Source organism: Coturnix japonica, chromosome 1 (genome assembly GCF_054131305.1).
Source record: "Coturnix japonica strain WE chromosome 1, WE-NBRP24, whole genome shotgun sequence".
Classification (NCBI taxonomy): Eukaryota; Metazoa; Chordata; class Aves; order Galliformes; family Phasianidae; genus Coturnix; species Coturnix japonica.
In genome coordinates, this window is record NC_140663.1 from 127259984 (window position 1) to 127274368 (window position 14385).

Sequence of the window (14385 nt, forward strand, 5' to 3'; positions counted from 1 at the left end):
AGTTAAAGCTAGGGATGGAGGTAGCTGTCATGGGAACCGCTATTAGAAAAATATGGCATATTTCTGAGGAAGGCTTCACAAATATTTAAAGTGAGGACAGTAAACTGACCTAGTTTTTAGATAACCAGTCGTATAAGGGGTAACATTTCATCTGGAACTAACGTGTATCTGTGCTACTACAGTTTCACCTTAGCTTAAGGTAAAAATTAACTGAGCTGGTAATGTTGAATTTTCAGTGATGACCACTATGCTTAATTGGGGTTGCTGCCCTGAGCTAGATGGGAAGGAGGGGTGTGAACTGCACAGGCTAAAGCCCCATGCTTTTCACATGATTGTGCAGGTACATGGTTCACTGGGCATCCCTAATAAGGGGAAGGAAGGGATTTGGCTTGTTAATCCATGCAACACACATATTGGTTGTGTTAGAGCTGGAACTTGATTATGAAATACTGCTTTACTCTCCTATGACGTTGATCCTCTTGAGGATTTTCTAGCAACAAAGCATCAATTAATGAAGATGTAAGACTTTCTAATAAGAAAAGTCCAATTAATACTGTCTTTGTTTTAGATATTTAAGTATGGGTAAAGTTAAGATTTTGTGCCCTATTGTGTAGCATAACAGAGACACCTCAAATGGTAGACAGTGCTGAAGACTAGGTCTCTATCATTACTTGTTGCTTGCAGTCCATTAAACACTTCATCTCTCCTTTACAGTGAACCAAAGTGCACTGTGGAGCGCCAAGTTTTAACTTTCAGTCGTTCTTCATATTAACATCTGTGATTATACTAAGATTGAAGTGGAATCAGTGGGATCTAACTCAAGTTTGAAGTTAGTTACATAAAAAAGTTTTGCTGAATCAGGAAAGCATACAGTAGCATAATAAATTTTCCTACTTCATAGTACATAGAAACCCAGAAAGAAAAATCTCTGCTTCCTCCTCTTTATTCCAATGGCCTGTTAACCACTGAACAAGGTTTCATGAGTGCACGATCTGTGTTTGTTTTTAGAACAATTGATGCAATGTTGTGTGGAAGTAAGTTAGCACAAAAATTAGTATCTGTGCATTTAGAAATGTCACTTTTTTAATTAAGCTGTAAAAAGATCCTTCACACCACCAGAATTAGGTGAAACCTTAAAATATACATATTTGAATCCATGTGGTCTAAGTGATGTGTTCTCCTCCAAATTACGAACGCACCGTTAAGTGTTGTCTGCTAAAGCTGATACATGTCAGCCAGCTCATGCAAAACAGTGACAAGACAATTCTATTTCCCGCTTGTCAGAACTGTTACAAATAGCTTAGATGTTTCTGTCTACAGGGACATATGTGCAGGATGTCATTTTAAAGATGAGGATGGTATTCTGAAACAGCCTTCATTTCTTACTTCATTTCTCTGTTCTTATTTTCTTCAACTGGACAGCACAGTAAGGACTTGGATAACTACTGCATCTGTACAGCATGACACTCTACAAAAAATGGTGGATGTGCTGGATTGTGTAAATAAATATGAAGTATCAGAAACTTTTTTATTAGCTATTTTAAGTTACTGAGTGGACGTGACACTGTTGTTTGTAAGTGGTTTGAAGTATTTATAAACAAAATCCAGGATTTGTGATTCCTAACATAATCTGCAGTGACTTGTGTTGCACAAATAATTGTTGATTCTCTCCTGTATGTAGTTAACTATTTGTTTATGTTAAATATTTATTCTTAGGCACTTGCATGTAAAAATTCTTCACTCACTGGTCTTGGACTCCTTTACCAAAATAAATATGCTGGGGAACGTGGTCAGTTGTGCTAGATAAGAGCTGATACGGTTATCTTTCTCTCAGGTTAGCTACATAGGGAACTGCTAATAGTGGAGAACTGACACATTGGCAAGTGGATCAGAAGAAGAAAGGAAACCATAAACCTCATAATTCCTCACAGGAACCAGTTACACTGATATCTCACAAAAGAACAGATTATGACATTTTCCCCTTTCACTGACTAAAGAAACATAAACAGAGCAAAACAATATTTTTGTTCACCCTTGGTTTGAAAGGGGCCTCCAGAGATCAGATCCAACTCTTTGTATCTAGACAGGATCTGCTGTGCAAATATACAGGTTCTTTGAAAATCCACTGTAGCAGCTACATAACAGAAAACTTAGTGATTCGGAAGTCAGCATCAGAACTGTTTTAGCTGTGTTCACATTCATATTCCTGGTTCTTACCAGGAAGATGGTTTTGTTATTCCTAAATCTTGGAATTTGTGATTTTTTGCCCCAGGGTGATAGTTGGAATAAGGAAAATCTCTGTAGTGACTGGTTGAATCCTATATTTTCCCAGTTAATGCAATGTAAAAGGTAATATCTACGTAAAGTGTGACTGAACTCATTCAGCGTAGTTGTTTACCTAGAAGCCTAGTAACATTTTCTGAAACAAAACTCTTTCCTCACTGGTATTGTATGAGAAAGGATTATTGTTATTAATTCATCTTGCTAGAATCATGAATAAATAATTTCATGAGGAAGGTACAAGCCATTTATTGTCTAGATACAAAATCAAGTTGAATTACCTTGGAGATCATGTTGCCAGCATGAATCGTGACAATTATTCAGGTGCAGCTCAGATGGGATTTATCTTCCTAGATTCCAGAGGTTTGTCCTGAGCCTTTCTAAATCAACTGGTGGAACTTTTCTGACTTTACCCTAATTCTATTTCTACAGCTATTTTGAAGATTCAAAAAACAAATAAATAAATTCCAGAGGAGGTTTTCTGTGTTTTTCAGTGTGTCGAAAGTGGTCCATATCTTGAAATTTTCTGTTAATTGTTAATATTAGTTTTTCTTAAGCTTATCGCCCTTTAAAAAAGACTATTTAGAAGTTGACTAAATATTTATTTCTGAGGTGAATATACATTTAACTCCTCATAAAACAATTAGGGTACTACTACTTGATGAGACAGTATTATATAAAATATTTTCTACTCTTTGGGTTGACAGATAAAGTATTGACAGTGAAAAGAGCTGCTGACCTAAGCAGGAGAAATGGAGAGCACAAATTCTTGGGCTCACACATTTAAGATTGTTTTGATTTTATACCTGTGTGTATAATCCTATTGTTTCTTAGATAAAACTAATTTGTCATCAGATACTTCAGCTGTGATATGAAAACTGTAAGAACAAGGTAGTTTGATTTTTGTGTTTTAACAACTGTTCAGAGGTCAAGGTAATGCATCCAGCGTTGATCTCTCTCTCCTTTGGGGTCAAAATAATTATTTTTCTCAGGTTCAAGAATAGCTGTCTTCTAAGTTCACTGGGTTTCATAGAATCAGGGACTTCAGAAGGTCCCAGAGGTTGTTTATTGAAGATGTTAGCTGTGATATGTGAAATCTTTATTACCACTAAAGACATTTACTGGTCTGATTTACCAGCTGTAGTAAGATTTCAAGACTTAGAGCTAATCTTTATCTTATATATTCTCTTATTTCTTGAATTGTGTTCAAGTCCAGGAAGTTTTATAACAACATTTAGATGTGACAGCTTCTGTCAGGAGTTCTAGCAAGCAGTTAAATATATACGTATCATTTTCTTTCATAATTTTGGACTTTAATCAGTGTTTTGATATCACTTAGAAATACTTAGTAATTTAATCCCACCAATCTTTTTATTATTCATAACAGAATGTATTTACTTTAGGAAAACCTTATGAAGTGTCCATCTGGCAAATCCAGACTTCCTCTTTTTCCCTAATTGGAGTCTAACTTTTAACTGTACCGACAAAAGGGAATTTCTGATCAAGTGGAAGCAACCTGCTAATCTTTTTGAGATAGCTTCACTGTCAGATAGGAATTGAACCAGTGTAATGAACTGCATATTTTTATATTATAAACGACAATAGTGTGTATATATAAGTGTGATGTAAGGAGTCTGGTCATGTAGAACACTTGAACATTTCAAGTGTTTTTTATGAATGCAGAGTGGTTAGGTTTAGAGGCAGCATTTTTCTGTTATGTTATTTGTTGTGTTAGTGAAATATCAAAGTTTGTAACAAACCTCAGGAAGGCTTACTCCTCTAGGGTCCCTGTGACAACATCTCTCTGTGATCAGCCACTTGTATCAAGGGCTTTTGTCTCCTCACTTGGCAGCAATAAACAATATGGTTTGAAGTATTTTATGTTTGTAGTTGTCCAAACATTTAGTGCAAAATATCATTTGTCACCCTTTTTTTGCCAGAGATTAAAGAGGTTCCTTGTGTGATATACATCAGTAGTTCAGGTCTCCCATGAGACACCGATAATCACATTCTGCAGACTTTGATGATTGTAGTTGGTAACTATATGGATACCTTGAATTCTGATCAAAGTGTAAGTCAGCTTTTCAACATTAGGGAAGTAGATTCATGGCCAGAAAGTGTTTGTTTTCTGGTTTTGTTTTGAGTATACTTTTGAAAATCAAGAAAAGCTGATTTTTGAAAGCCTACAGTGTTCTTGACTAGTGTGAGGGAACTGGACCTGGGATGTGATAAATGAAGGTTCAATCTCTGTGCTCCATCTGCTTTGAACTCACTTTGAAATGGTCTTCCTGAGGCACAGAGTAGGGGTGCTATAGATATTTTCTTTAGGTTACACCAAGTAGGAGACAGTAATCAAAAAAGGGAAAGCCTCCTGCAAATAAATTCCCTAATTATCAAATTTGAAGATCATTCTTTTCTTAGCTCTTCATAGATTTTAGAGATGTCACAACTCAAGTAGGAAGATGAGAATAAAAAGATACTTTCACCTTCTGTAATAATTTTGTGACTTCTACTTTTGATTCTCTTTGCTTTTCTTGTAAGGAAATAAAACAATGTGTTTTGTTTTTGTTGAATGGGGCAGATTACTTCATTTGATACTAAATCGTATTGAGTTGCAGTTCAAAAGAAAATAAGTCAATTTAATTTCAATGATTCAATCCAACTAAAATATTGCTTTGCTGAGTTTTTGACAGAGCAGCCAACTGATAGTCTAAACTTCACTTTTTAGTCTCAGTTCCTTGCTGTTTCCTCCGACGTCTAAACAGAAAGTATTTCTTTAAAGAGATTTTTTACCAGTATGGTTGTCTTAGAAACTTTGGAATGTGCATACATTACAAAAGTCATTATTATTCATGTAAATTGGCATTTGCCTCTGTGTATTTCTTATTATTATTTGAGATATAGATATCAAATTATGATGTGGACTGCAGATGTAAGTGGAATAATATAAATAATGTTGATTGTAGCAATTATAATGAGAAAGATAAAGAGTAATTGTTAACTTATACGAGCAATTAATACAAAAACAATTTCATGTAATAACAAGGACTTTTAAAAAACGTTCTTGCACATACCATTCATACTCCTACCTGAAGATTTGTTGTATGTCATTGCAGTGATGGCTGAAGAATTATGTATCATGATTATGTACCAGGCTCTGGGCAGCCTGGTCTGGTTGTTGGTGACCCTGCTTATAGCAGGGAGGTTGAAACCAGGAGGTTTCAACCAGGAGGTTGAATCTTTAAAGTAATTTTCAACCCAGGCCATTCTATGATTTTCTGATTAATTCATCTTCCTAACAGAACCCCATTTTCTGGATCAGTGAATTTCTGTATTGAAATAAGCATTCGCTGATCACATGTGCATAAAACTTTTTTGTCTGCTGATAAGCTGTCTAACAAGAATACCTGTCCAGTGCAAATGTTGACATGGCAGCATTGAAACAGATGGTTAGTCAGTCAGTAAAAAAAAGGTAATTATTAGAACTGCGTAGACGAGTTGGTTCATTGTTTTTGCTGAGATAAAACATCACTTTTCTAAGCATCTACCCTCAACTGGAATTCTCAACTTCAGCCAAAATTTGAGAATCTTTTTCTGAAGCCACAGTAAACAGTGTGGGTGTACATTTCCAGAGTGAATTTGCACTTAGAGATAAATAAGTAAGGCGAATTGAACTATGATAAATTAAGTCCACGGCTGGTGTGCAGCATACATGCATGCATTGGACATTATGCAGCACCCTGCTGACATGTGTAACAGTTTTCCTAAATTTTTCAGCAACAAATAAGTTAGGAGTCACCAGGTATGGTTTGCACCTGATATAGAAACTTAAAGGACCATTGCACATGCTCTAGTAATACAACAGAATTCCATGAATGGGATGACTCTAACACTGCAAATTGCAATAACAAAAAGGTAAGTAATAACCAGAAGTTATATGGTAGGTTCACAATAGAAATTCACAATAGAAATATCCACTTCTATCAGCAGTAATGCAACTCTATCCAGACTGCTCGAATGTCAAGAGAAAAAATAAACACTGCATAAATGAGAGAAAAGCCAAGCTTACTAAAAATATATATACTATACAATAATGATGTGCTTTTATATATTATATATATATAATATATATATGTATATATATATGTATATATACAATAATATGCATTATTGTATATATACAATAATGAATGTGTTAGAACTTCTACAGTATGAGGCATTTCTTTCCCCTTTCCTTATTTTAATAGGAAAGGTAACAATTCAGAATTCTTTTTGAACTCTGTTTCTTACACATAAAGAGGTAAAGAGGGGAAAGTAATACTGTTGGGACTAGGGATGTCTCAGGTGTTTGTCATCCTTTTCATTTGGGGTCTTAAAAGGGACAAGGAGCTGGCAGGGAACAGTTCTACAAGCAGAAAAAAAAGTTTATATTTCTGTCTAAATTTTCTAAGGTAGAAAGAACTTAAGAGTAACTAGAAAAAATATGATTTGCAATTCCTTGTACAGTCAGTATAGTGCACTTACTTTGTTATAGTGTACAGTTAGTGCATTAGGGGGAGTTGTATGGTATTCATCAACAGTTCTAAGATCTCTATGCAGTTTGTCCGACATTAATGATGTGCTTCATATAATAAACATACAGTGTTTGTATCTTCAAGGAAAGTTTCATTTTTCATTACTCCTTAAAATAGTTTGGAGAAGGAGCGTGGCTCGTGGCAAGTTAGAAAATACCTTCATTGCTTTTAGACTAGGGAAACTGATTCTAAATTCAACCTCTCGTTAGGATATGTCCAACTTCAGCCTTTTCCAAAGAAACCTGCACATCTGCTGATTAAAACTGGAGGTGGTTTATAGTAGGAAAGTCACATTGCCTTCCAGCAGGCATGTCCCAGCAGATGCTGCAGTTTATTGCTGGGTTGATGGAGCCATGGGTGCCTGGATTGGCAGGTACCCAGTTTGCCCCTCTGCTGTATCAGCAAGAAATGCTCATGCTGACGGCAAGAGTTACCGCATGTTGGTTCATATCACAGCTCTGCTTGTTCCTCCAAGGGAGTGAACGTCCTGCGTCACTTTGCTGTGCCATAGCCTGCCTTGATAAGTGTTTCTTGTGTTCATATACTTTCTGTTTTTGCAATATCCAACAGCGCTTTAGCTGCGCTAAAACCAGCTAATTGAGTTGAGTTGCTTAGATAAGAACTGTGTACAATATTCTCGAGTGAGAGTATCTCCTGCTCAGTAGCCTTAGAGACACGGAATTCTTCAGCAAGAACTCCAGCAATAAACCTTCTTTGCAAGCATGGACATAAGCTTCCAGTCCCTCCATCCATTCAAAAATAGGATGTTTTGACAGCAGGATAGATGCTGCTGCAAATCTCCAAGTTACAGATTGATATTGCAGTGGGCCCACACAGCACTGAACTGGTATAAGCTCACACAGCAGGTAAGAACTATGGAAAATTTTCTGCTGGATTGACCTTTATACCAGTAAATTCCGTGCCAGGTTCAGCATCAGGTTTATTCTAGCCTCCTTTTGAATCATGCAGGCAATGTGGAAAAAAAAACAAAAACAAAGCCAAGAACGCCCAAAAAACAGAAAATAAATAAACAAAAAAATGCAAACCAAACCCATAGATCTGGCGTACATTCTGCATTATCTGCTTCTAGCTAATTTGACAGATGCGCTATCATTTCTATTTACCATTCTTGGGGAAAAAAAGCCCACATGTTTTTAGTAACCTCCAGGAAATGCTGTGCTCTGGCAGTGATGATCACAGAATCATGTTCTCAAAGGCTTTATTAAAGCACAGGCTTTAGCCACTGTGATGTGAGGCTTGTTTGTACTTGAAATATCTGCTATTTGAGTTCTTCTGTGGGTGAAGTAAGTACTTACGCACCTGGGCATATGTTTTTCCCATCATTCTCTCTCTTGAGGTAGCTTATACCAGTATGAATTCAAGCCAAATCCAAACTGGTGAACCCACTATCAATCTGTTAAAAATGTACAGGATATTTCATGACAGTTATCTTGTAAACTTCACTATCAGCTACAAAGGTGCAAATATTAAGATATTCCTTTACCTGTTTCTAAAAGCTGCGTATGTTCACACAAAATATGAACTTTATAAGGGCTACCACTTTTACAAGGTCATTGCCAAACTATCAGTGGTAGTGTTTTTATTTTGTAATTATTCCCTCCTTAGTGCCCTAAGAGTACTATTGTGCCCATAGATGTATTTCAGAAGGGTGAGAATAAATTGTTATGAAGGTTAGATTGCTGTTCTTTTCCCTAGTCTTTTCTACTATAGTTTTTACTTATTCTGTTTTAATACTGTTTTATGTTGGTTCTGCTTTTTTTTTTCCCCTGGGTTGTCTGCTGCTGTGGATGCCTCTCTTTCTCTCATCTAATCATTATTTTTGCAAAGGTTTTAGCGTATCGTTTTGCTTCACAGTGTTGTGTAACACAGTACAGCTAAAGGGCTGTGTGTATTTACTACACTGTGTACTTACTTAGTACTTTGTTCTAGGAGAGACTGAGTATGTCTGTCGCCCTTTCAGCTGCTAAGGGAGAGAATGATCACAGAATGAAGCAGATAGGAGCTGATCTCTTACTTAGCCAGGGGGATTTAAAGCAGCTAGAGTTATCAAAGGATCTCCTCAAATCTTTCTTCTGAAGGTGAATCTCTGGTACTGCCAGAATGGCAAAAGTCACAGTGGTATAATTTAAATCTCAAATGTTAGTTTACAAGTCAGGCTCAAGTTCAGAGCTTGGAAGGCACATGGATTTCCTTTTAACTTTTTTTTTTTTTTTTTTTCTTCTTTCTCTGAGATAAGTACAGGAAGACAGTATCTGAACATAAAAATGAATACAGGGATGATCTCACTTCCATGTGAAATTCAGAAGCGTAATTTTTCATCCGTGTACATATATTCAGTGAATGCTCTCCATAGAGGTTTTGCAGCTATAGTCTGAGTTTATACCTGCACTGAAGGAATGTGGTGTTAAGTAAGAACTTAAGGAAGGAGATGGGTAGCATTCTGTCCTAGGTACCGTTCCCTCTGATGGCTGAGAAATCTGTGATAAATCTCTGATTAGAAGGGGAAGAGCTGGCTTTTAACCTCATCAGCTTGATTTTGCCACCAGCATTGGAATACTCAATATGCTGATTTTCCTCTGTGCAGGTATCTAAGCCAAACTGGGCTGGAAGATACAGTGTTAACAGCTAACCCTCAAAACAGGGAGAAATTAACAATTCTGAAAGAAGCTCTTAGCGCTATGGGATTCAACGCCCTGGTAAGTTACACAGGTTTATGTTATTTGCAAATAAAATGGCAACATTACTTCATTGAACGCAAGTCATAAAGAACTCTCACTAATACCCATTTGTGTAGAAAAGAAGCCTCTTTTTGTCTATTGCTTTCTTTTTCTTTTTCTTTTCTTTTTTTTTTTTTTTTTTTTTTCTATTGGTAAAGACCTTGAAAGTGTATGAAGTACTGGTTCACTCCAGGGAAATTACTGTAATCACTTTTAATTAGATGTAGCACCAACAATGTAAATCTTTTTCATTCTTAAAGATTTGCAAAACAGCTTCAAGGTATAATACTCTGAACAATTAAATTACATAGATAAAAAGAAACAATCAAATCCCATATGACAGAAACCTTATAAAACCCTCAGGATTTTTCCCCCTTCCCAATTATCTTGCTGTCCCTTTTAATTTTGTGAAACACACATTCCAAATGCATTTACTTGCAACATCAGAAGTAAATACATATTAAGTGAAACAAAATTAGGGCAGGGTACTTAGAAAGAGCTAATGTAATGCCAAGAAAGCAACAAGAAGATAGGTCTGATGTTTGCCTTCAATCTTATTGCACTAGTGAAGAAGATATTTAGAAAATCAATAAATAAAAGCTTATGGAGCACAGCATGAGGACTGAAATGTGAAGAAAAAATGGGGGACTGAGTATAAGCATTCATATAAGCTGTGTATTCCCTAATTAAGGTAGTAACAAATGTTCTTTGGTAACCTGTGTCACGTTTTGATATAAAGAAATGTGTCAGAGTTGTTATTATTTGTTTTTCCATGAATATTCACATGGTTATATAAGAATTGGAACACATATAGCTATATTTAGCATAATTATCCTTTACTCCTAATGTCTTAAGCTCAGCACCTGGAGAATTGAATAGCAGAAGTTCTGTGCTTTTCCAGAATCCCAGCGTTTAGTGTAGGGTTCATATAGTGGTGCATCTCTCTTGCTGCTCCATTAATCTTTCTGTTCCACTGAGTAAGGGGTTTCTCTGATAAATAAATAATAGTTTGTATAGCTAATCACATTCTGAAGCCTATAGAAAGATGCACTGTTTTGAGATCTGACTCTTTACGTTGCTGAGAGTTCCTCAAGAATGTGGCATCCCAGAGAAGCGTGAATGAGCTTCAAAGCTCCTCTACATCCAAATAGCATTAAAATGATTATAGAGTGGTTATCCGTGGAGTTTGAGAGTACTGCAGGTTGATCTATTCTATGGAATAACATAAATAATACATTTATCCTAAAAATACTACTGATTACTTCTAAGATACGTGGAGAGATCTGTGTGTATTATTCTTTTACTGTCTGTTCACATTCAATAATAGATCAGATGGTCTCTTTGAAGAACTACATGAACATTTTTAAGCAGTTCTCAGTGGTGCTCTGCAAAGTAACTTAATGTTTATTAAAAACTTGTTTTAAATTTGAAAGAACATGTACCTTAGAATATGATGCAAAAGTCTTCAGAACTCTAGAACCTGAAATAAATCTGAGGCCTGTACAAAACTACCCCCAAAAAACAGCCATCTGCCCCCACTCCCACGCCGCTAAAAATCAGTCATCCCCAAACCAGTTCTGAACTAGCTTACAAGAACTGTGCTGTGTTCATATGGCCTTGCTCAAGAGCTCCAAGTATCACCCTGGCATATATACCAGTGATTCATTTCTTGCAAGATGTACGTTATTTATAGTTTGCCCATAAATAAAGACAACAAAGGTTTTTGTTTATTTTTTATATATCTTGAGTTTTTTAACCTGCAACAATTTCTAATAGAGAAATACACCCTTGCCCTGCTTCCGTCTATTTCTCACAGTAAGAGACTGAAGTCGTTAAAATGTAGTTTAAAGAATCAAAACTGCTTAAACAGAATCAGAAGCCCTTTAGTCTGTATCCTAGAAAGCCATAAGCTTTTATTAATGTCCTTTGCTTTCAGGCATTATTAGAAAATGGAACAAGAAGAAGAAAAGCCTTTTTTTGTTTGGTTTTTTTTTGGTCAACTGTTGCTTTCGTAGACTGATGAAAAGTTATTCAAGCATGGTTTTGTTGTGTTTAGAATTCAGTGGAGTCACCAGATGCTAAAGGGGATATATTTCATCTGCAGTTTATTTTTTAATTTTTTAATTTTACTCTACAAATTCCAGTAAGGCTTCTTGCTGTCGCTTCTACTGATTCAGTAGAATTGTGTTCTATAGAATATTATATTTCACAAATATTTCAAGTAAGAGATGTCAAGTAGCTTTACAAGACATAAATGCCATGTAATGCTATAGTGGTTATCAAATTTCCTGTTTTATAATTTCAAAGGATCACAGTAGTTATATAACTAACTTGAAAAAAACATTCAAGTACTTAAGCATTTTTGCTCCATTTTAAAGTTCTTTTTGTTTGTTTGTTTGTTTATTTTGGCTCGAATTTAAAACAGACAAACAAACACAAACATCACTTTTCTTCTGGTGTGGTAAAAGTGAAAGCAGGAGGAACCAAGGCCTTAAAGATATCTGAACAATCTCCTGTTACTAGTTCTCTCATGAATACTTTTTAATTTAGTAATATATAAACTCGTGGAGTGTGTGTTTCTATGGAGCACTGCCTTTCATCGGTGTGCCTAACAGATCTCTTCTTTATCTTTAATTGTGCATGAAACATGTGCAGGAGGTGGAGAACTTGTTTGTAATCCTCTCAGCAATTCTGCATCTTGGGGACATTCGCTTTACGACCCTGACAGACACTGAGACAGCACTGGTGTCAGACCTGCAGCTGCTGGAACAAGGTCAGTGGGACGCAGCCTTGCTAGACCGCTGCTCGACCCCACAGCAGGGAGCTTGCACTGAGCCACCGATAGGTGGAAACCTGGCTCCAGGGAGCCAGCAACCACCCCTGGAGAGGCCAGTGCCCCATTGATTGGATATTTTATAAACTGAATTTTTATGAGACAGCATCAAATGTAATTTCCCAGAAGTAGTTGTACAGGCACTTTGTGCAGCTTTCTTTTAAAACACTCGTGTGCTGCTTGTCAACAGCTGAATGATTTGCACTGAGTCAAATTCTTTTCAAAATCTGTGTCTTAAGAGGGTCTCTTGGTTTCGTGCTTTGAAGTTTGCCCTGTTTGTTGCTAACAAATCTCCTCAGAGTGGCTTATGGATAGAGATTGTCTGCAGGCAGCATACCTTAACTCCTGTAGGAGACAAAGTCTGCCAAGTGCTGTGGAAAGTCCCAGGTAACCTTACAAGAGGAAAGAAAGCGGTAACGTAATATGCACACACACTCCAAACTTCACAAAGTGCTGATTATAGTAATCCAATTGTTTATGTTCATTAATTCTGATTACTCCTGTGACAACACTCTTGGTTTTTTTTTACAGTATGGGTCCTTTCACTGTTCAAAAAAGAACAACTACATAAGAAAATCTGTTATAAAAAAATGTAATATGCTATGGAGCTCAGGTCAGGCTTTTTTAAACTCTCTTTTCATTTCAGTGGCAGGGATGCTGCAGGTTTCACCGGATGAGTTTGCTTCAGCCTTAACAACTGATGTTCAGTATTTTAAAGGTAATCTTTTCCAACGTTATGTTCTCGTAGGTCATGTTTGATGACATTCCAATCCTTCTGATTTGAGAATGTTAAAACTGATCATTTTTGTTTTGTATTTTTCATTGTCATATAAAACTTACCTGTTAGGAATATGCAGGATTATCTGCCACGCAGTACGTCAGACTGAATTAGAATTGTCTTCTTAACATGGAGCAAAGCAGTTTTGCAGTCTGACACAGATGAACTCTGTCAAAGGTTTGATGAAACCTACAAATATGATAAGGTCACAGATTTTATATTAATACTAAGAACAAATGTCCACAGGAGTGTCTTTAAACAACACAGGTTTTGAAAAAGTTCTTCTCAGTAAAATACTAGTTCTCTGTAATGCACTTACCCTTTTCTATTGAAAAGAAGTTCTCGTTTCCAACCTGAAGATCTCGTGTTAACAGTCTTCTTTTCTTTGCTGAAGGCTTCTGAAAAACAGTAGCAGCACATATAGGTATGGCAAAAGAGAAGTAAAAAAAGACGTCAGGACGTACTGTAACTAAAATCACTTAAGACAAGTTTTACAATATGTTTTTATTTCCATTTTTCTGCTGTTTGTCTTAGGAGACATGATAGTACGGAGACACACCATAGAGATGGCAGAATTTTACCGGGATCTTTTGGCAAAATCTCTGTATGGTCGTTTGTTTAGCTTTCTAGTCAACACAATCAACTGCTACCTCCAAAATCAAGATGAAGCTGAAAGGTAGGATTACCATGACAAACTATTAACTGTGCTGTTATCTGTTCAAATCCAGACCCATAATACAAATGCAATGGTATAATTTAAATAACATGTTTATGATAGCACTGGCACTTGAATCTTTAAAATCAATGAAATGTTTCTCAAATATTTTAGATCACTCCCTCAGTATTTTGTTTGTTTATTGGCTTGCTTGAGTGGACATGCTACATTATGCAGTTCTCTTTATCGGTGATTAGAATTAGTAGTCATTTAAGTGTTTACATTAAAGAATGAATAAAGCCTTTCAAGAGGCAGGTATCTGCCTGACGTTTAGTTATTGCAGCATGTGCAATTTTTTTCTCCCCAAGACGGTGACCTCAGAACAGGTTATTAAAAACAGAGTTTTACTCAAAGTATTTCAAGTGGATGTTTAAGCTTCACTTACTGCTGAATGCAAGTTGCTGTCCAGTGTGGTTTTGTAGGAAAAAGAAGAATGAAAATTATCATGCATCAGTGGAGCAATCGAG

General features: G+C 36.2%; 1 protein-coding gene across 7 annotated transcripts in view; it reads left to right on the forward strand.

Annotated features, from left to right (window-relative positions):
* Positions 1 to 14385, forward strand: part of MYO16 (myosin XVI) — a 329444-nt gene that overhangs the window by 199112 nt on the left and 115947 nt on the right. For all 7 annotated transcript variants that reach the window (XM_085552537.1, XM_085552506.1, XM_085552526.1 and 4 more), the window contains 4 exons: positions 9460 to 9571; positions 12248 to 12365; positions 13072 to 13143; positions 13738 to 13879. In XM_085552537.1, the coding sequence (XP_085408663.1) occupies positions 9460 to 9571; positions 12248 to 12365; positions 13072 to 13143; positions 13738 to 13879 (444 nt within the window). The remainder of the gene's footprint in view (positions 1 to 9459; positions 9572 to 12247; positions 12366 to 13071; positions 13144 to 13737; positions 13880 to 14385) is intronic.